We start from the raw sequence: 24,423 nt of genomic DNA, 5'->3' as shown, positions 1-24,423 counted from the left end.
CATTCACATTTATCATAAATTTAATTCCAATATACATATTTTTGATGAAGTTAAAACGTTTGCCACTGACTCCACTCTTAAATAGCTTATGCCACAATCCAAATCTCCAAAACGTATCAAAAGCTTGTTTAAGGTCAATAAATGCGCAGAAAAGTTTCTTTTTTCTTTGAAAAAAAATCTGACATAAAAACTTTAAGGTAACTATATGATCTAAAGTTGAGTACCCTTTTCTTAACCCTGTTTGACTCTCATTAATTAGATTTACTTCTTCAGCAAATGTTTCTAATCTTGTGCATAAAATACTTGTAAATAATTTTCCTAAACAGCTCAATAATGTTATGTGTCGATAATTTTCTGGTTGTGTTGGGTCACCTTTATTTTTATATATAGGTTTAACAATGCCAATCAACCATTCATCCGGTACGGTACCTGAGTCAAATATTAAATTGAACAATTTTCTGTAAACGGGTAGAAATATAGTAATTGTTGAAGTTATATGTTCATTAAACACTTTGTCAAAACCACATGCTTTGTTATTTTTAAGCTTTTTGACACTTTTCAGTATTTCTTCATCACAGATAGCACAATTCAGGGTATCAACTGAGAAATCATTTGAAAAATTTGTTACATCTTCCTGTTCATCTAAGTTATTAGGTGCAACATTACAATTATTATCTTCATTCATATCTTTCAAAAAATTATACATGTCATTTATATCGACAGCACATTTCTTATTTTTATCAGATCTATTCAAAATTTTCCAGTAATCTTTGGGATTTGTAGAATGCAAGTCTTTGAGTTTTTTGGCAATGTTCTTTCTATCATTTTTGATGCTCTCATCCATTGTTTTCTTATACATTTCAAGATGACAATGCCATATATGTCATAGCCCAGGAATGGCCAGGATCGTTACAGATTTTCTCAAATAGCAGAATAGCAGATTATGAAAACATTAATTACCCGCACTCAGCCCAGACCTTCCCCAATCGAGTATGACTGGTACATAAGCCAACGTCAACAACCATGCACCTGCCAATACAATGTCCAAATATCAAATGAGAACGGCAACAGAAATGGATAATATCCTTCCTCAAGTTGGAAGTATATATGCCTCGCCGAATCCGGCGAACCGTTTTACCCTCTACTAAAGCTGCATGGTCCTGTGTTGGCGTCTGTCCTTAATCTGGAGAATCTGTCCTTCTGACTATACACAGAGTTTTGAATAAATGGACAAATGTTTCCCCTATGTTTTCCTGTCATTTGTTTCCTGTCCTGTCATTGTCCTTGTAAATCCAATATCCACTACTTTTTTAAAAATACTAGTAGTATGTTATACATCCATGAGATATAATATATGTCTAAAATGCAAAGTATTTGTATGAACCAGAGTATTTTCTATTTCCAGGTTCTTTTTAAAACCCCATTCTTATACAAAAGTGCTCGGACCATCATTGTAAAACTTGATTTTATCCTGCACTGACTTTGTGCTGTCATGAATAATGTCGAGGTTTTTCGTATCTTCTCTTATGGAACGAGGAAGAGTTCCAATTAAACGAAACAATTTATCCTCTGTAATTTTCGCTGGTTCAAAATCAGGAACTGTAACTTTTTTTGGCAGCATGTGCTTAAACATCATTGGGTCAATCGCTGTGGTTTTAAATGAAATCAAAGATTTAAACTCCTCCATTGTTACGTGTAACATATGAAGGCATTGTTGCTTTGTCTCTTGAATTTGACGCATCTCTTCTTTCATTGTGGATTTTATATCATCAAAGAATGCAATATCCTCTTTTTCGTATTGCTTTGCAGTAGTGTGGTATTTTTTCATAACATTGTCAACAAGACTGTGTAATTCTTTTTCAAAATTCTTAATCACAATCTCCCTATCTTTATGTTTCTCATCAATGCTTGATATCATTTTGTCTAGTTTATATAAAACTTTGCTAAACTTGGGCTCAATATCTTCTTCAATAAGTTTAACGTGCTCCCGCAATTCCTCAAATTTCGAATTACATAGATCTGCTATTTTATCAAAATTGTGTTCAGCATGGGATCCAGAGGAAAGACAAAATGAACAGAGAGGAATATCACATTGGCTACAGAAATATTCACACTTATTTTGATGATGCTTGCAAAGAGGTAAGTTCTTGAACTTGAAAGGAACAACTTCATGCTTGATTATTTGATCTTCTGTTATATGCTGACCTACACATTGCTTACATAACTCAATACCGCACGAATTGCACACTAATTCCGCATTAGATTTCCTGTCCTTTCCAGGACAGAGATGGCATCTTTTCACGTCTTGAGCTCGAATATGTATTTCTTCATCAAACACAGATGCTGTTGCCATGTCTTTGTTGTATCTGTTATTGTTTAGAAACAGTTGGTATTAGAATATTATCAAATATTTACATTCGGTGTGTTTTTCTACTAAGCAAACTGTGAAATTGATTTGAATACCATTTTTGTGTATACTCACGCGTAGAAATATACACGGAGAAACGTGCGTTAACGTGACGTCACAATAAGGCTGAAGCGACGTTGGTAAAAGTATAACAAAATATATAGGGCAGCGAGAAATTCAAATATTGAGTATATATTTGGTGCTTCCAAACATGTAAAATGTTAATAGAAGGAATGTTTTTAAGTTTTGTGTGACTAATTTGTGTGTGAATCACACAGACTTGCACGTAGGAATATTTGGAAACGAAAGCGTTACAGACAGACAGAAAGACGGACAGACCTAAATTAATATCCCCCACTTTTCAAGCGGGGGACAACAAACGGGGCAGAACAGAGAGGTCCTGAGGAGTTTGGTATAAAATTACTTTGCAAAAGCTCAAAATCTTGAAATATCACCCGGAAAGGATATTGTTACACATAGACAGAATGTATAAATAAACGACCTTGAACTTTGACCTTTTGGACTCGAGATCAATAGATGTCTCTCTTAGGCCACAGAAAGTTGTTATGAAAAATTTCACTGCAAAAGCTCAAAGGGTTCTCGAGATTTGGCGCGGAAATGAAAGTGTTAGAACAGACAGATTTTGCGTATTTATGACCTTGACCTTTGACCTTTTGGACCTAAAAATCAAAAAGGGTTCCTCTTTAGTCCATAGGGAGTTGCTTTTTAAAATTTCATCGCGAAGGCTTAAAGGGTTCTCGAGATATCGTGTGGAAACGAAAGCGTTACACACAGACAAAAATACTGACAGCTAGACGGACGGACGGACAGAACCAAACAAATTAACATCCCCCACTTTTCAAGCGGGGGACAAAATATATACGAAGATTTTAGACATGATTTCTTTAAATTTTCCTTACCGTAGAATGGAGAGTTATGTTTGTCGAAGAAGTTTCGGTTGTGACAGAAATGACTGCTGATCAATATGACCTAAATCCAATTGACAGTTTTAAAAGAGTTAGTATTACGTAAGATTTGTTTTTCTTGATCATCTTGATCGTAAGACCCGATAGAGTAGATTTAGCAAATTGGAAATGTTTTAAAATTGATTAATAAATTGTATTGAAAGAAAATTTATCAAAGTATTTCGTGTATAAAATACGTGAAATGAAAAATGATACAAAGTTCCTTTTGTACAATAAACTACATTTTTTGTTAAGCATCTTATTTCCAAAATATTTTTCTTGAACCTGCTAAAAATGATATGTATAAATAAAAGAATAAAATATTTAATAAGTATTTCTAACCTGAATGAGAGAATGTTCAATTTTGAGTGCATTACATTTTTATGAGCTCTAATATATTGGCTGAGTTTTATTTAACTAATGTGTTTTTTTTAAAACTGCATGATTGTTTAATAGTCTGGTTAAATTTATGACCCCTCGAACACTTTAAATGGTAGTATTGACAATATGTGTACAAATAAAGTAAAACAAAATATGAATCGTTTAAAGGTCCATATTTGCCCCCTCCCCCTCCCCGATAATTTAGAAAAAAATTACTTTTCAGTTATTCTTCACATTTTTGTCTCAATCTTTCTAGCAAACGTTGTATTTAATCCATTTTAACTTTAATTTTATGTATTTGTCTGATTAAGGCTTCACCAAAGTCAACTTGTCCGAACATTTATTTTTACAACAGCTCCAGAATATTAGGTTTATAAAGTTAAAACTTTCACAGTTTATAAATATATCATTAATTATCAGATAGAATTTATCACTTGATAATAGATACATTTAAAAATATTTATTTAGAAAAATTCTTTTAAAAAATGCATATATATATATATATATATATATATATATATATATATATATATATATATATATATATATATATATATATATATATATATATATATATATATATATATATATATTGTCCAAATGTTAAGATATGACATCGAAAGTACATTGTAAATGGCGGATTCTAATCACTCTATAGAGGTATTGTCGTTATATATTTCATGCCTTATAACAGCCTTTCAGAGACAATTCACGCTCAAATTGCCCTTCATTGATAAGCATAATTTATATTATTTCTGCAATGATGGTTTTCACTAAAAGTTAATAATTAACAAGGTGCATTTAAAAAAAAATGTGCAAATTTTTAAATATATTTTTTCTTTAAAACATATTTATTTGAATATTTGTTTTTAAGTGATGCATTCTATCTGTTTATCAATGTTTTATTTATACAATGTAAATGTTTAACTTTAAACTTCACATAGTTTTGTAGCTATTGTAAAAAAAAAATTTTGGACAAGCTGACGTTTGGTGAAACCTTAATATAGCAGGGAAGCGTTGTTTACATCGATTTCTCATAGACTTCAGGTCACATTCCAATATATTGCAGGCCGATTTTTATATGCACGCTTAGATATCTCAAATTGTAATAAGAATATCCGTGTGGTATACTTATCATTTACATTTATGAAAAAAAATTTGAAACAATCGATCGTGTGCTCATTTGCTATTTCCCCAAAAGGTGCAAAACCATGGGTTCTTGTCACTGTAGTGAAGACGTCTTGTTTACAAAATGTTAGTATGTAGTAATACAGCAGTTTGTCTTTTTGTCCCCCGCTTGAAAAGTGGGAGATATTAATTTGGGTCTGTCCGTCCGTCTTTCTGTCTCCACACGATATCTCGATAACCCTTTGAGCTATTGCAATGAAATTTTACATAACATCTCCCTGTGGCCTAAGGAAGACCCCTATTGATTTTGAAGTCAAAAGGTCAAAGTTCAAGGTCGTAAATTTATACATTCTAACTGTATGAAACAATATCCTTTCCAGGCGATATTTCAAGAAGATGTTGAGCTTTTGCAATGTAATTTTATACCAAAACTCCCTAGGACCTCTCTCACCTCTCTCAAAATGTCCGCCCCGTTATTGTATTACATGTCGCTATTTTTAGCACAGGGGCATGACGAGAGTTAATACGTATAAAACAGGTTCTCGGCGGACTTTATATTCTTATTACATCTATGAGAATTGTTTAATAAAGGTTAAATTAGACACCATGTATTGCGTAAAATTTTGACAATATCGAACGTGAATATATACATGTATGTGACTTCATCTTTGCATATGAGTTTCGAAGGAGAAAAGCAGTTTCTTGGTCTAGTGGTATGTCTCTTGCTTAACTTTGAGAGGTCCCCGGTTCGCATCTCGGACGATCCATTTTCTTTTTTTTTTTCGAAGTACTTTTTTTTCTTTACTAATTGATATTATTCAGCATGTGAAATAAAAATTAATGAGGTCTGGCTTGTACAAACGCATAAAAATCATCATTACAGTGTGATGAATATTCCATATTAAAAGAATCCTCTATACACATAATAAAGAATAAACAATCAAATCTTTATATCCATATTGGCATATTTTATTTGCTTCAATATACATGTATACATTTAATAATTCTACAAATTCAGTCAAGAGATCCGACCCCCCACCCCACCCACCACCCCCACCGATTTGCGCATGGTAAAACGCTCATTTTACAATTATGCGCGAAGTATTGCGCATATAAAAAATCTCAGTCAGTCCCCTCAATTTATTGTTTTAATAATGGCGTATTTGTCGTAATCGTCTAAAAAGTTTTCAAATTTATGGTCCTACAGAGAGTTTTGAACAATTCAAATGGTATCATTGAAAGAAAAGTATAATAAATTGAAAGGCTGTGTCTTAGCCGGTAAAATTTGATTTAAATGGTATTTGAAAGATGATTTAAAGTACTATTAAATTGTCAGCATTGTCTGTTATGTTCAAGGCTTTCGTTATTTATTGCTGAGTATGTAACTCTTATTCTGTAATATCGAAACTGCAATGAGTCAGATCGAGAAAATATTGGACACCCGCTACTATTGGTTTACATTAATGAGGCAGTGTATGTCAACTATAAAGGTTCAGAAACGAAGGAAAATTCGATTAAAACGTAATTATTAATGCATAATTTTATGCAGTAAAATACAATCTACTTTTTGGATAAACACATGTAATGAGCAATCCAGTAGTTGCTTTAAGTTACGCCCGCTCAATGTATTTCTCTGGGTATGTTCATATTTGCAGTTTACATGGTAAACGTGATTTAAACTTCAATATTTTTGATAAAACCTAAACAAGTTGAAAGTAATATGAGTATATAATATTTGAACACTTCATGATTTCATATTTTCTGTGTTAGTCGATATATGGCTGAAATATTGCCAATTCGACGTAAAAGGTTAATTGTCTTCGAGAATAGATGCAAGATCCACAGCTCCTCTTAAATCATTGAATGAAATATAATGAAAATTTCACAGAATCTTTCTTACATAGTACCAGTGTGTATTGTTTATTTGCTTTTGATCTGACACAAAAAATTGCTTTTGATTGACATAAAAAATATGGCGAAAGATCGAAAAAGCAATTTTGGTCTCATTTCAAAAAGCTTCATTAATTTAATTAATATTTTATTATGTAAAGTAAGCTTAAATAATTGCAAAAAGCTTCCTTGGTGGAGTATGCAACCCAAATATAAAGTGTCTTTCTCCCATGGTTCAAAAGTTATGGCGAATGTTAAAGTTGACAACAGACAGACAGACAATCAGATAAACGGAATGGACCAAACAATATACGCCTCGTACCCATCGATCCGGGCGCATAAAACGGTGGCTCGAATACAGATGGTTGCTATGAAAGATATTAGTGAAATAATGGAGTTTATGAATAGTATTCAAGATTAAAAGTCCATAAAACAATTATACAAAATAGGAGCAGAAGAAACACAAACCTCCAAAACATTAGAGAGGTGGAATTAGGTGCCATTGAGGAGAAAACATCCCCTGCTGACCGGTCACACCCGCCGTGTGCTCTTTGTCATGATCGAGAAATAAGAGATGAATCCATCGTCAATTCAGTGTTTAAATAATGGACTAACAAAAAGTATGAAAAACGTCAGTCAGCTTTTGACTAAATGATAAATTCTTTTTGCTGACAATGTCATTGTATACACAGCCAATTGTGCCTAAAGTTAATTTAATGTTAATCTCAATTAACATAAAATTAAAAAATAGCTTGATATTAGTCTAATGTCACTTTTGTGTTTAACTAACGTTTAAGGTAGAATGGGATACGTCCATGTTACGAAGTACTTCCGTTCGAAGTATTGTTTTGATTTGGTTTAGTGCCTTTAGTAGCCCAGGGAAATAGGTTTTTTATCAAAGGTATCTTTTTTTTTTGATGAAGAATACAAGTAAAAGTTTAAAGTTTTTGCATATATTGAGTTATATTTGCATACTTTTGGAATTGTGTCTGTTTTCAGTATGTAGGTTTTGTTCATTAAAAGGTGTACGAGAATTTGCTTTTTCATCCGGAGAAAACACTGCTCATTACATAGAGAGAGAGAGAGAGAGAGAGAGAGAGAGAGAGAGAGAGAGAGAGAATACCATACACATCAGTAACAGAGTATTAAGTACAAGGAAAGACACAGAGAGTTAAATCCACAATGACTCAACATGTATTTTTCAGTATCTTTGATCAGTTCAGGATTTGTAATTGTCTTTAAGAGAGGGATTGGATATTTCTTCTTCTATTCATTAAAGGTTTCAACATCAGAGATTAAAGAAGGAGGAGCCACATATCAGCCTGCTGTTGACCTTGAAACCTCCGAACTGTTGACTGAAGAGATACCAGCATAGCTGTTCGACTTAGAGACAACTGGTTTAGGTATCATCACCTTTATAAGATAGTTTTACTCTTCATTAGATGTTAATTTTTAATATCATTAACTTTTATTTTCTTATGTGTGAGTATTACAGTTTGAGCAAAGTATTACACAAAGGTATTTATTTACCATTTCTTAAAGTGAGCAATGGCAATTTAATCCTTATAGCTTACATTAATCATTGTATAATTAAATACTTTATAATTCTTCAGACACAGAATCCAGCATAGTGGAACTTTCTTGTGTCTGCAAGGATAACATCTTTCACAGGTACGTTCTACCAGATGCACCTATTCATCCAAAGGCGACAGCGGTGACTGGTTTGCATATGGCAAGTGGAAAGCTGTTTCATAAGAAAAATCTAGTTGATGCTATTGACATTAAGAAATGTTTGTCTGTATTTAATTCTTAATTGGTTGAAATCATTTGAAAATCCATTACTTGTATGCCATAATGGGAAATGCTTTGATTCAGTCATTCTTGTTAAAACTTTCTTAAAACACCCAGAGTGTAGAGGTTTACAAGAATCTATTAGTGGATTTATTGATAGTTTACATGTTATCAAAGACATTTTGCCAGGGAGATGTACATATAGACTTGAATCCCTAGTTTCAGAAACAATGGGAGTCTCTTATGAGGCACATTCAGCAAAAGAAGATTTTAAGATTCTACAGGCATTAGTGAACCATCACAAATTGACTGAAGACACTCTCTTTGATTGTTTGATCTCAGCGCATCCTTTGCAGCATTGCATATCTGATTACATGTTGAAAAAGATAACGCATTCTGGTTTGAACTACAATTATTTGAAGCTTGCTTTTCAGAGAAATGGTACAGAAGGTATTGAAAATATTTTAGGAGAAAATAATGCTGATGGAAAGGTTCGAGTCTCAAATCTGTTGCTGCTAAAAATGTTGACCATTTTTGTGCCATATAAGATGTAGATAATATGTTTTTTTAAATTTATGTTTCAAAACCTTTTATGATTATCCAGAGTGGTGTGTCATCCTTAAGCTTGGTAATGTATGGTATATGAATGTAAGTATTACTTCTTTGCGCTGTGCACTGACTGGTAATTACTGTTAATATATTCTGTGTTGTGTCGTTGTTTTTACTACAGTGTATATGTGTGTCTGTGTCACTGTCCATGTTGTGTGCTATATAATTCTGCTTAATCCTTCTCTCTTTCATTTTTTTGTGCTGTGAGTATATATATATTTTTTATTTTTGTATGTTTTCATTTTTTAATTTATTTTTCTGTTTGTTTTCTTTCTTCTTTTTTTGTGCAAGCTGAAATAATTGATGTTCTTAGATGTTTATAGATTATTTTATTATTATTTATGAAATATTTTTTTATCTTGTACATTTTCTTCACTTAGTTAGGTTTCTATTAAAGTTTCCATCATTTAGTTTTTCTTTTATTAAATTCCATTGCTGAGAACAAAAACTTAAAGCATTCAAGCAGTAATTTCTGATTAATAATGTTTTTCTTAATGTAAATACATAAATTTCTGAAATTTCACCCAGGGTATTTCAACCCTTGGTTAAAGAAGGATAACTTTTATATCAGGATCTTTTAATCCAGAAAAAAATTAAAGACCTGAAATATTTTCCATTTTCAAATATTCTTTCAATTTCTTTATAACAATTTGTTTACATATGTACGCACATTTTTCTTGTAGATTTCAATGGACTTTTATCCGTTTGTTTTCAAGAAATGGAGCTTTTCCTGTTTTACGCCTATTTTTTGTTGCAAATAAAAAAAATATATAACCCACATTTTTTTGTCTTTCTTCTTTATTTTATCAGCACTACATGTATCAACTTTTGTCTGCAAATTTAGACATCAGGAAAAAGAATTCTATAATAAAACAATTGTTTTTAATTTTTAGTAAAAAATAGTAAAAAAATTATTAAAATTGTATTCTATCATATTGAAAGGTTGGAGTATTTCAAACCCTTATGATTTATGCAAATAAATGTGTAGGAGAAAGTTTATCTGGTATACCATACCACATTAACTGGTTAACATTGAATTAACGTAAAAAACCCGCACATTTTTATTTAATTTTTTAATGTTACTTGAACAGTAAGTTACACTATTACTTCTCAAGTCAAGAAAAATCTTACAAGATTTGTTCTTTTATTCATACAAGATATATTTACCATCCTAAATACAAAAATATCAGAAGAGAAAATGCTTCTCAACGTCAACTGAGTTGCTGCAATTGGTACATTGCCCATCTGTATAGATTAAGAAAACTATGCAAGTATTATATCGCCAACCTTCAATTTTAGTCTGTGTGTATTTTAAGCTGTTTAATGAAAGGTATTATGATGAATTTACATGTACACATATTTTATTCAAATATCAATATACAATATAAATGGGACATAGCTATAGAAAAGGCAATGACGAAATATTTCTGAATTATTCAATAATTATGCTAACAAAGAAGCTCTTATATAATCAAAGTAAAGCAATAATACATATTAAACATGTCCCCTGAAGTTTGATGGTGTTTTTATATTAACACATTTGCACCTATGTGCAATAATAATGATAATGAGACTTATCTTTGATTACTTATAAGCGGGTCAATGTCAAATCCCGTCAAATTATCGTCACAAAATACAACCAACTTCTAGGCGAGTATATTGAGTATACGGTACATTTGAAAAATGATTCGGCATTTATATTAACGTTAATATTCATTGAATCAAAATATTTTCAAATACAAATCTTAAACAATTATTGATATCTATGAATATTCAGTGTTGTCATGTTGTAAACTGTTGAAAATACTTGACTTTTTTTTGCACTGAATATGCTGATTGATTCTCTTGGCGTGTTGTGTTTTCTTTTAAAGAAGGACAAAATTTCCCAAAAAAACATAATAATTGCTCTTCTGTGATTTGCTTTGGTTCCGAGTCAGGAACAGTCATAATATATTCTGAAATGTTTTTAGCTTTTGTTTCATTCGGTTGGAATTTAAAGGAAATTAAAAGCGTTGACTCTTCCTTGTCTAACATCTGAAGGCATTCTTCTTTGTTTGATTGAGTTTGACGTCTCTCTTCTTCAATTGTGGACTTAATCTTTTCAAGAAAGCGAATATCATGCATTTCACATTCTTCAGCATAAAGTTGGAATATCATGAGGACTTTTTCCACGACAGTTTTCAGTTCTTTTTCTAAAGTCTGTCGCCTTTTATTCCTCTCTGTATATTTCATATGAACTCTTTTAATAAGATCGTCTATCTCTGATAAAGATCGTATGTACCCGGGCTCAATATCTTCTTCAATTTTTTTAATGTGTTGGAGTAATTCTTTTCGTTTTGAACTGCAGATCTCTGCTATCTTACGAATGTTGTGTTCGGCATGGGACCCGGAAACAAGACATAGCAGACAAACTGGAATATCACATTGGCTGCAGTAATGTTCACACTTATTTTCTTCATGATGTTTGCAAAGTGGTATACTTTTGAACTTGAAATGAACAACCTCGTGGTTTTCTTCTTTTAAATGCTGACCTACACATTGCTTACATAAATCAATATGGCACGTATTGCACACAAATTGTGCATATTTTCTTTCCTTTCCAGGACACATATTGCATCTTTTCAAATCTTGAGCCCGTAGATTCACTTCTTCATCAGGTGTTGATGCTGTCGCCATGCCTTCCTTTTATCTGATATGGGTTTAAGACAATTAGTACATGTATTAAGAATGTAATTAATATGCAAATGGAGTCTTAACAGATTATAGGCTCGGATGTTACATGTACACAGAAATACCAGAGAAAAGAAAATGAAGAAAATAAATGAAAAGTAATGAATAATTTTTTTAATGCAACAGTTGACACACCCTAAGGAAGAAATTTCAAGGGAGGGGGTTCATTTTCATTTTGGAGGTACTATTAACAACTAACATTTCTGCGAAGGTGTCAAGAAAGGTCATCAGTGGGAAGTGCCTATCGCGATTCCTACGGCCATGGTTGATACAGACACCCCTCGGAAAACCATTGTCAACATCAACCGATGAGTGGCTTTTTCTCAGAGTGTTATTTGATTTGATTTGAGCAAATTTTATAATGTTATAATAACGGATTGAACACAGTCAAGCATAGCCTAGTGATATAATCCCTCTCCACTAGAAAGGAGTGTCATTTTCAACTCTTATCTAAATCATGCAATATAAATATATTGTAGTTATGTAGAACAAAAATTAAGCAAAGTTGTCCATCTTTTAAATATTTCAATGCCATTGAGATTGTTTTGGAAGAAAATTTGAAAGGTAGTGTATATACTAGTAGTACAAAATCTTCAACGGTTAAGGGTACCAAACACCCTGTTATTCTGTGTGTATAGAAGAATTCAAAATGTAGCACCAGAATAATATTCTGTTCTTTTACTCATAACTTAATATTTTTTTTATGTTGAAGGTTTAAAACCTCAAATCAAATTCGTCCATACAAAAAAGTCCAATGGCATACAATAAGGTGCGAGTTTTGCTAAATTTAGTTTAAATAAAATAAATATATAATTTTTTTTAACCTGTTAAAAAATTATGTGTCAATTAAAGAAAATATTTCTTACCCTTGAAACGAGAATGTTCTTTAGAATTCGTATTAGATCGATATGGCCGCTTATACACAATTTTGACAGAAGACAGTCACTCTTATCTTTTTTTTCTTTATGGTTTTAAAAATGTTCATTTGTTTGACTAGTCTGTTGAATTTATGGAAGATACATACTGGATGGCATTTATATTGCTCAGTAAGAGATTATAAACATTATGAATGGTAAGGTTTCTGAAATGCTGAAAGACGGAGATGGGACAATGCAAAAATACTTAGAAAGCTTCAGGATTGCGTAAGAGTGAGAAATAAGAGAGTAAAAGAATTATATGGCCGGCCAAATGTGGTTTATAAGCTTTTCCAGAGATGATTTAAAGTACTTTCAAATTGTCCTAAAACTTGAATCATGGTTTTACAACATCACATCTATTAATTGCTAGTTAAAAAGTATGTATGAATGTGTAATCTTGATCGAAACTTTAGGTGAGCCGAAATTAAAGCAACAGATCGATGTTTGAGTTGCGATGAGGAGAGTTCTTGAAGTCGTTTTCTTTATCGTTATGTCTCATATATATCGGGCTTTGAGCTTCTAAAAGTGCAATTAAAGCACACACAGAGTTTCATTTAAGGCTTATAACAAGATCAAGTTTGTTTAGGGGAAAACATTCAAGGGACGAAGGTCTGAGAGAACCCCAGAAAGAATCAACTCAAGCCATTCATCAAATCAACGTTGTAGATACTCTCCCAAACTATATACTTAGTATATTCCACCATATGTTTTTTTATATACCCCCCCCCCATTTTCTTGGATTTTTGAAACTGTTTCCTTGTTGAAAATGTTTTCTTTGTTTTTAAATTTAATAACGTCAATATTTACTACTTTATTAGTATGTACCTCTTTTCATGAGCAAATTATCTTTCATATATATAAGGGAGTTTATTTAGTTATTAGATACTGATCTGTGTTGTTTCGAATTCTTTTCATTATTTAATAAAAGAAATTAGGAATGGCTAGCGCTGCTTTTCTTCTATCCAGCATATTTTTTTGTCTAAGAATTTATAAAAAATAATAATGTAATGATTATATATACTAGTCAAAATTTCTAAGTCCCCAGGCAAGTTTTTGCTTTACACCGCTCTTATATTGATTTATTTAAACAGTTAAATTTAATAAGTATACAGGATAATAAAGTAGCAAAATAATTTTTCTCACTTAATTTGTTTTATTGAAGCACTTTAACACAATATGCAGAAACGTTAAGGCACCCTAGAATTAAAGATTAGGGTGAAAATGGGGCTTATCGAAATTGTCTGTGCCTTGTCAACAATAGTTAAATAACGTCTTCTTACATGTATTCCCCACTCCTTCAGTTTGACATTGAGGGGAGGGCATTTCCGGTTCCGGTTCCATTGATTTTTCCGGATAAACTCTTGCATGATTTTGTTCTGTTTGTTGAAATTTAGCAATTTCTAACGATTAAAAGGAATTCAGGTACGCTTTGTATGTTTTTCGGGCGGCAATTTTAAAGGTTTTAATTTAAAAAAAGTCATACAGTGAAAGGAAACAGGAATTTCGTTAACTACGACCAGCTTGGGCCATTTCAACTTCACTTGCACATTGTTGTGTGGACATACACCACATTTTATTCAAGCTTTTTTCTGTTTTTCGTTATCAATTAAAGATGGAGAACACATGGAAGTAAAAAATATGAAGAATACACCCGAAAAACATATGGAACTCGAACTTCATGCTTTTTAACATAACCGGTCACGGTCGAGTAATTACATATTCGATTACAATTTTTTTGGCCTTGACAGGTACATGTAAGTATTGCAAATTAAAGGCAAATTTGTAAGCAACTAGTAAATTGAAGTCAAGGTTTTTAACTTTTTGAAAAATAAAAGTGGGGACTTAGAAATTTTGACGAGTATATATTAATACGATGAAAGAAACCCCGAATGAAACGAAGCCTTCTTTGCGGCACCAAAATTGCAAGTACAGATATACATTATATAAATCAATATAGCATTTGACATTGATCCCAATGCAGAAAAAGTCACTTCCGCTATGCACACAAGGACAACCATTCCACCTACCTACACAAGCGTGCTTCTTTATTCTTTCCAAGCATGAGAAGTATATGACCCTCCATACAGACAGTAAATTCATATTGTCTGTCTGTATGGAGGGTCAGATAGCATGAGAAGTATATGACCCTCCATACAGACAGAAAATATGAATTTACGAACCTTTTCACCTCTGAAACATTTGGGTAGTTCTAAGGCCATACGGAGTTGTGCTATTCAATCAATCGATTATCAATTTTCGTCGCAAAAGCTCACAGGTTTCTATAGATATCGAGCATTGACGAAAGTGTTACAGACAAACAGAAAGAGAGCTAGGAACACAGACAGACGGTCCGACGGACGGACAGACTAAAATTAATACCCCCCCAGCTAACTTTCAGTGAAAATGGGAGACAAAAAAATGCATATTATATTGAGTGCGCACATATATATGACGCTGTTTCTTGATTTATTCCAGCTGCTACTAGAGATTTTTTTTTAAACCTCGTTTAGTGCATGTAGTTTATTTCATTTGATTTTTTTTTTTACATTTTGATACTAATCACATTGGCATCTAGTTAATATTTATCACCGTAGACAGAGGAAGAAAGATAACTCTTTAAATTCTAATTTTTATCACTACAACGATTTGTCAGGACTGGTGAATGTTTTTGATTCAGAAAGATTTAATATGTCAACCGTTTCAACGCTGACTACAATTCTTTTTAAAAAAATATCTACTTTAATATTTCTCTTTTAGTATGATTTTTGTCGTTCTTTTTTTCTTGAATTTGAGTCAAAACAAAAATTAGATTAATTTGAACCAGGCATTCTGTCATCGAAACCACTTTTCTCTGCAGCTGTAAGAGTATATACGAACTATCGAGTTCTTCTGTCAGTTTTTGTACGGGTTTCATCAAAAAGCTGCTGTAACATTTACTTTAACAATTTAAAAAAAATGAATTAGGTAAATTGTGAAACGAGGGTCGCACTTAACACAATATTGGAGAACTTCCGCATCATCAAGGCATTGTTTCTAGTGTGAGCTGACTTAGTCTCGTTTTCCCCAGACTCTCGCTCTCGAGAATTTGCCCGTACGAGAGTCTCGCTCGGGCAAAGTCTCGAGAGCGAGAGTCTGGGGAAAACGAGACTAGAGCTGACTTAGCTTCTATAGAAAGACTTGCAGAAGGATAAAACGTACGCTCAACTAGGACCTCGGGTCCCCCGCAAATAGTTTGTCATTTTGCGTAGTAATAAAACATTTTAGGAACTCTTCAGGAATTAGAGACACAAAAGTAAATTCATCGATATCAATACGGAGACCTCAGGTCACCTTATCTATTAATTGAATTTAATACTATAGACTTTTTTCTTTGTCTTACTCCAAAATGATCATATTAATAACTTTATAAAGATCTACTTTCTAATATATATATTAGCAGAAGCGAAAAGTAATCAGGGGGGACCAGAAGTAACCTTATATTATACATCAGTAAGGAGACCAGTGGTCACCTTACCCTATTGTTGTACATAATTAGAGGGATCATAGGTCACCTTACATTTTGAATTAATAGGGGCCAAAGGTAACCTTTTATTGCACATCATAAACATGATAAAAGGGACCAGAGGTCACCTAATATTGAACATCACAGTACACCACAGGGACCAGTGGTCACCTAACATTTTACATCAATAAGAAGACCAGAGGTCAATATAATCTTATATTGTACATCATTAGGGTGACTAGAGGTCACCTTATATTGTACATCATAAGGGGGACTAGAGGTCACCTTATATTGTAAATCAGTAGGGGAACCAGAGGTTGTATAATATTGTTCATCAGTGGGGAGACCAGAGGTCACCTTATATTGAAATCAATAAGGAGACCAGAGGTCACCTTATATTGTACATCAGTAGGGGACTAAAGGTCACCTTATATTGTACATCAATAAGGGGGACTATAGGTCACCTTATATTGTACATCAGTAGGGGGACTAGAGGTCACCTGAAATTGTAAATCAGTAGGGGACCAGGGGTTATATTATATTGTTTATCAGTAAAGAGACCAGAAGTCACCTTATATTGTACATCAATTAGGGGGACTAGAGGTCACCTTATATTGTACATCATTAGGGGGACTAGAGGTCACCTTATATTGTACATCAGTGGGGGGACCAGAGGTCACCTTATATTAGGGCTGCTCAATAAATAATGTCCTCGTGCTCGGAAAGAAACAAGAGACGTTTTTGAATAATTTATTCATAATGATATAACCTAATATTATCTTTTAATTAAACACATCTCCGTAGACATTTTTTATCCAATTTCTTATTGTTTTTAGAACTCATTTTTGGGTATGACTCTTTGTATACTGGATTATGGCTAATCCTATGATTTTCTGGACTTGTTTCTTCCTTTTGAATTGCTTTTTTTTAATTTTGGAAAATTAAACAAGTCAAAAGGAGAAAGATCTGGCGAATATTGTTTATGCAAAAGAACATAAACTTTCTGTTTATCCCCGAGACTCTTTTTACTCTTCAGGGCGTGCGGGTTAGGACGCTGTCATGAAAAAATCTAAAGTAGTGGATTCCTGATTCTCATTAACCTTTTGATTTTTTTCGCAAAAAAAAAATCCTTTCTGGATTCCTCCAGAAATTAAACTGCCTCACCGAATACGAATTTGAACAACAAGACCACTAATATTTAAGAAAACTGCATATAAATTTGTCTTTGCGCTATTGCAATTCTCTGCTCTTCTAAGACCTTTGCTGTTTTTGTCAAGTACATCTTATTGTAAATTTTGTTTAGAGGGTATTCAGCAATAGATTCAAGTTTCATTATCTGTTTGAAATTCAAACAAAAGTGGATAACTACATTTACTGATATTTTTAATAATTAGATAGATTAGTTTAGATATTCTTACACGCAGTCGTTTTCACTCACTTTTTAAAACAAGGGTGACTTTTGAGTACTAAGCTTTTTTTTTAACTGTCAAACGTTTTTTTAAAGCAGTCTGAACTACTCCCGAAATGATGCTATCAAATTTGCTATGTGTCGTATAGTCAATCATACACCATCAGTGATTATTTGTTGAAATTTGGCAAACAGTACATTCGTCGTTTAATTTTTTTGTTTTCAAGGACGGTATCCATTTTTGATGCCCATTATATAATTTTTTTATCATTGAAATCCACCTGCTCAATTGTCTATAAAACAGACATTGATTGCTGTAAATTTTACATACTAGTATTTCAGTAAGGATTTATTTGGGATTCTTAATAAGTTTTAGAGCAACTTTAATGAACGGTTTAATTTCACTCTAGTTTGCTGATTCTTTACCATTCATTTTTAATGCAGTGTCTTGAATACCCTTGTTTTCCAGCTTCTCACAATGAATTTATGTGATGAAAAGTGGTCACATAAACTGCTATAAATTCATTAAAGATTCAATAATGAGAAAAAGTCAAGCTTAATGACCATATATCTGTATTGTATGTCATAGAGTTCAGGACATTATTTATTGAACAGCCCTCGTAATTTGTACATCAGTAGGGGGACAAGAGGTTACCTTATATTGTACATCATTAAAAATAATGATCACACTATTTTGAACGACAATGGAGAAACCGGAAGACACTTTATATTTTACATCAATAAGAAGACCAGAGGTCATCTTATAGAGTAAGTCAACAGGGAGACCAGAAGACACCTAATATTTTACATAAATATTGAGACCAAAGAACTCCTTATTTGGTCACCCAAATCAACTTATGTGACTTATTGCTATCTGGGGTTTTTTTTTTTGGCTTCTTGTGCGTTTACATTTGAACATTTTAAGCTTTTCTTTGCAATTCCTCGACCATTTACAACCAATTTTGGTATAATGCATCTATGGGTAAAGAGATTTTTTAAATCATGGTCCCTGCCCTCCACCCCCTAAGGCAAAAAGTTGGGGCGAAACTACTACAATTGATGAAATCTTTAAAAATCTTCTTTACTGATTGACATCAAGCCGTCTAACCGTTTACATAATTATCATAAGCATTGACTCCTCTACGAAGATTGTGAAGTTTATTGTCCCAGGGTCAGGGACCCTGGGGTTAGGACAGGGCTATAAAAATTTACATCATGAAATGTATTTATTCTTTTGAAAATCTTTCCCTCTGTCCCTGGATATTAAACAAACTAACTACATGCATAGGTATGATGAGGAACGGATATTCTCTCCAAAGTTTGAAATTCATGACCCAAAGGTCAGGGGTTCTGGTGTTACGGTGTGGCTCTAGAAATTGTAAGGTTAAAACTCATTAATTCTTTAAAAAAATCTTCCTCTCTGCTCCTGGATAACAATTAAACTAACTACATATAGTTATGATAAGCAAGGGAGCCTCTTCCAAAATTATGAATTTTAAGGTCCCTTGCTCATGGGTACCATTGAGGGGTGGGGGCTTTAATTAAATACTGTAATTGAATAAATGGTTTGAAATTTGTTCTTTGGTATGAACCAAATTTTTTTATGAACAAGGGTGCCTTCTCCAACATTGTGAGATGTATGACCACAGGATGAGGGTTTTGTGGTCAATTGGCACTACTATTCATTGCTAATTATTACTGATTATTTGAAATGCACATTTTGTTCCCCTTCGCTCTATATAGGCATCAAGTAGACAAACTAAGCATGCTAAGTATAGTTATGATCGATGAGCAATGGTCCTTTTTTTCAAAATTGCGAATGTCTTGGCCTCTGGTTCAAAGCGCAAACCTAATTCAGTTGTTTAAAGATTTATATGATGTTCAGATGACCTATAAGACCCATAAGCCTCTTGTTGTGTTCTTATAAGAGAACCTCGAGTATCCCGTTAATATGAATTTTATTTGTAACCTCTGGTCCGCCCTTATTTCCTTTTTATATGTCTCTTGGTTAACATGGGTCTAGAATTGTTGATGGCTTATTTCTGCATTCATATAAATTTTATTTATGGCTGGTTTCCTTAAAAATGTACAACAATGGAGACCACTGTTCTACCTATTTATGTACTATACAAGGTGACCTCTGGTCCCCCTTGTTTTGTAAAATATAAAGTGACTTTATGTCCCCATAATGATCTACAACATAGGGTGACTTCTTATCCCCTGGTGATGTATAAGGTAACATCTGTTTCAATTTTTGATGTACAATATAATCTGACATCTGGTCTTGTACAGTATCAGGTGACCTCTGGAAACCTTTCTGTTGTACAATATAAAGGTAACCTTTTGTCTCCATAATGAAATAAAATACAAAGTGACCTTTGATCAACCTATTGATGTATAATATTAATTAACCTCTGGTCCACCTAGTGACGAACGTTACTGTCCCCCTACTGATATACAACATAAGGTGACCTCTTGTCACCCTACTGATGTACAAAATAAGATGTCCTCTGGTCCCCCTACTAATGCACAATATAAGGTGACCTCTGGTCCCCCTGCCGATGTACAATATAAGGTGTCCTCTAGTCCCCCTACTGATGTACGATATAAGGTGACCTCTGGTCCCCCTGCCGATGTACAATATAAGGTAACCCCTGGTCTACCTACCGATGTTCGATATAAGGTAACCTCTGGTCCCCCTACTGATGTGCAATATAAGGTGACCCCTGGTCCCCCTACCTATGTACGATATAAAGTGTCCTCTGGTCCCCCTACTGATATACAATATAAGGTGTCCTCTGGTCCCCCTCCTGATGTACAATATAAGGTGTCCTCTGGTCCCCCTATTCATGTACAAAATAACGTTACCTCTGGTCCTCTTACTGATACAAAATATAAGGTGTCCTCTAGTCCCTCTACTGATGTACAATATAAGGTGACCTATGGTCTCCCTGCTGATGTTCAATATAAGGTGACCCCTGGTCCCCCTACTGATGTACGATATAAGGTGTCCTCTGGTCCCCCTACTGATGTGCAATATAAGGTGACCCATGGTCTCCCTACCTATGTACAATATAAGGTGACCTCTGGTCCCCCTATTGATGAACAATATAAGGTGTCCTCTAGTCCCCCTTTTCATGTACAAAATAACGTTACCCATGGTCCTCTTACTGATACAAAATATACGGTGTCCTCTAGTCCCCCTGTTGATGTACAATATAAGGTGACCTCTGGTACCCCTGCTGATGTTCAATATAAGGTGACACCTGGTCCCCCTACTGATGTACGCTATAAGGTGTCCTCTGGTCCCCCTACTGATGTGCAATATAAGGTGACCTCTGGTCCCCCTACCTATGTACGATATAAAATGTGCTCTGGTCCCCCTACTGATGTACAATATAAGGTGACCTCTGGTCCCTCCTACTGAAGTACAATATAAGGTGTCCTCTGGTCCCCTACTGATGTTCAATTTAAGGTGACCTCAGGTCCCCCTACTGATGTCCCCTACTGATGTACAATATAAGGTGACCTCTGGTCCCCCTATTCATGTACAAAATAACCTTACCCATGGTCCTCTTACTGATATAAGATATAAGGTGTCCTCTAGTCCCCCTACTGATGTACAATATAATGTGACCTCTAGTCCCCCTATTCATGTACAAAATAACGTTACCCCTGGTCCTCTTACTGATATAAAATATAAGGTGTCCTCTAGTCCCCCTACTGATGTACAATATAAGGTGACCTCTGGCCCCCGTACTGATGTACAATATAAGGTGTCTTTTGGCCCCCTACTGATGTACAAATAAGATGACCACTGGTCCCCCTACTGATTTAGAATATAAGATAACTTTTGTTCCCCCTTCTAATGTAAAGTGCAATATAAGTTGTCCTCTGGTCCCCCTACTGATGAGGTCGCCTATTGAAGCATGACCTCATAAGGAAGACAAAGGAGGCATTAAATAATTTATTAACAAATAATTATTCCATTATGTTAAAGGATTGGTGAAAAGTCCGAGCTAAATGAAAAGGTAGGGGGTGGTAGGGGGCAAAATCTTCATCCCCCTGCTTGTAAGAGATCTGCGAATGCAGAGACTGGACATCGTTTACTCTGAGTCGCTTACTATTAGTAAGGAGATCAGAGGTTAGGCACTGTGTTATATAGATACTATAACCTTACATGGAATAATAAAATCATAGGGGAGACTACAGGTCACCCAACATAATCCATAAATGTTAAATCTTATATATCATATATCTTATGATATTGCAGTTAATGTTGCTCAGCAACCCCCCTCCCCCTCTTTGTTTTCTAATACCCGTCAAATGGTTATTCCCTTGACAAAAATAAATTTTCTGTTGTTTTTTTTTTTTTTACACTGAAAAGGCTTCGCAGTATTACGATTTATTCTATTTTCACTTCACGTATGCAACGTACTACATTTTGTAGCGGAGTAAACAGGCCCGATAGACGTGAACTGAGTAGGGGACCTAAGGTCCTAGTTCAGCGAACGTTTTATCGTTCTGCGAAAGACTTCCCCCTACGTACATTCCGATTTATAAATTGAACGACTTGGACATATCAAAATGGGGTGGGGGGGGGGGTACTACACTTTGGGATATATTTTAGAATAGTAATACAAAATCTTTTACCTAATCATACGTACATATCATAACATAAAGACATTACGCGTTATTATAGCAAAAAGGTACATTATTGCGGGGAAAAGGTGTACATGCGTTAAAACGCCTGACTGTAGGGGTAAAGGGTATCACGGTATATAATGCGTTAAAATGTGTGACTGCAGGGAAGGAGGTTAGATTTTTTGTGGCCGATTTGATGATCTGCATCGGTTTAACTTGTTTCAGAACTTTTATCATAAACTGTGATCTGTTCTTAAAAGGATACATGAGCGAAACAAGCAATATATCATTGTTTGTCAACAATCCCTTCTTTTTACACAGAACCAATTTAATGCCATACCACAACACTGTGTAATCAGTCAAATTGATTTCTACAATGACAGGGAAACAACATAAAACTCATTCTTTAAATTTAAAGAGTCCATCAATCTCATAAATGAGATTTAGTTGTTTGAGAGAGAGAAAGAGAAAAACAGAAGTATGTATATTACTACAGGCTTTATCTCTAGAATTTTGCAGTTTTTTTTTTTGGTCATTTGATTCCTTATCTGATATGAAATTACTTATTCTTGTAGTTGTGCGGTATAGGTACATGATTATAAATTCTTAATAAAACATGCTTGTTAGTATATCGAATCAATTAAGCAGTGAGACATAATTGAAGACCATATGCACATGAATACATAAATGTAAATCAAGGACGCTAGGAGAGAAAAAAGAAAGTAAATACGCGTATAGGAAAGTATAGTTGCTAATTTGCAATTAATACAGAATTTCTTTTTTTAGTAAAATATCTATGTATGTCAGTCTATAGAAGTATGTACCCTGCATGCAGGCATACCACTTACTGTAAGAAAAAAAAAAAGAAAATGGTAAGACACAGATGCAAAAGAGCCTGAATCAGGAAAATCCATCTGGAGGAGTGGATTTCACATAATTAAATACGAAGCCGATGTTTCACACTTTGTGGTGTCACTTATTTTGAGTTCAAAGTGATATGTCTAATCAATGTAGGAATGTAAATGAATCATTTTAATTGATAAAACGGCGCCGATAAATCAAACTGTTCATATATCAGATACACATGTTTTAATTAAGGGAGGATGAATCAATAAGTGCTGCAGAGAATAAATTACTTTTCTCTATTTGTTCATATTTTATCAAACGTTCAATAGATTTACTGTTGTCTGAATGATATTTCATACATGTAGTAATGGATATGCTTAAAATAATTATAAAGTGCATTGATTTATGACCATTTGTAAAATTCTGTATTATTTTATTAACTGACTAATTTAAACATGTAATTTAATTATAAAAGACTAAAAGAGGGCGTTTAAAGATTGAAGAAGGTGTGGAAACCCTTTTGTTTTTAAAGTTAAAAATAAAATCTAAAATGTACAAGTTTCATAAAACATCAATCGGAACAGCACTCGGTCTTTTCCGTCAAGTTCTCGACTTGACGGAAAAGGCCGAGTGCTGTTCCGATTGCATAAAACATGTGCTACTTACTCCTCTCAACGACAGAAACTGTGAGTTTGCAGAGTTAAGTTTGTAAAGTATGTATCAAAGGAAAAAGATATAAGGTACATGTATCCCACTACATCAACTTCCTACTTCTTTCTTTGTGCTTGCAATTGGGTCTCATTTTCGATTTTTTAAAGAAATGGATAAATGATCACCCCTCCCCTGGAAAAAAAAATCCCTGGACCCGCCGTTGGTTTCCTTCGTCATTAAAGTTTTAACTATTTGTAACACCCCCTCCCTAAAATTAAAAAAAATAATCTTTGATCCGCCCCGATTAGGGACAGTACAAGGGTATTGAACTGAATCTCGTAAAACATCATGATCATCTGAGAACAGTTAAGTTTCCAGTTTTTGGTAAAAACCTAAGGGTTTTTATTTCCATAACGGACACGCTATATAACTCGATTTTCTACAATTTCTTTCTTCCAGTATAGTTTTAGAACAATACCCCGACCAAATTATATTAAATGACATCTCAACAGCGATAACGAATTCAACATTCCATGAGTCTATTCAATCCTCTA

General features: G+C 33.7%; 1 protein-coding gene and 1 long non-coding RNA gene across 2 annotated transcripts; one reads left to right on the top strand and one right to left on the bottom strand.

Moving 5' to 3' along the window:
• Positions 1 to 1,426: 1,426 nt before the first annotated feature.
• On the bottom strand, positions 1,427 to 2,353 carry LOC134247994 (E3 ubiquitin-protein ligase TRIM9-like). The gene has a single exon (XM_062730412.1). It carries the CDS (start codon positions 2,351 to 2,353, stop codon positions 1,427 to 1,429), a length of 927 nt encoding a protein of 308 aa, XP_062586396.1.
• A 5,796-nt stretch (positions 2,354 to 8,149) lies between these two features.
• Positions 8,150 to 9,363, top strand: LOC134247960 (uncharacterized). The gene is made up of 3 exons (XR_009987956.1): positions 8,150 to 8,174; positions 8,385 to 8,442; positions 9,167 to 9,363. It is a non-coding gene; the product is annotated as an uncharacterized LOC134247960 (long non-coding RNA).
• Positions 9,364 to 24,423: the final 15,060 nt, after the last annotated feature.

Source organism: Saccostrea cucullata, unplaced genomic scaffold, assembly GCF_032062105.1.
Source record: "Saccostrea cucullata isolate Sc308-1 unplaced genomic scaffold, CSIRO_AGI_Scuc_v1 ctg448, whole genome shotgun sequence".
In the NCBI taxonomy this organism is placed as follows: Eukaryota; Metazoa; Mollusca; class Bivalvia; order Ostreida; family Ostreidae; genus Saccostrea; species Saccostrea cuccullata.
The sequence above is the reverse complement of the archived record's forward strand: the minus strand, read 5'-3'. Positions and strand labels throughout refer to the sequence as shown.

Coding starts and splice junctions, on each gene's coding strand:
- LOC134247994 (XM_062730412.1), bottom strand. CDS start 2,353: ATGGCAACAGCATCTGTGTTTGATGAAGAAATACATATTCGAGCTCAA.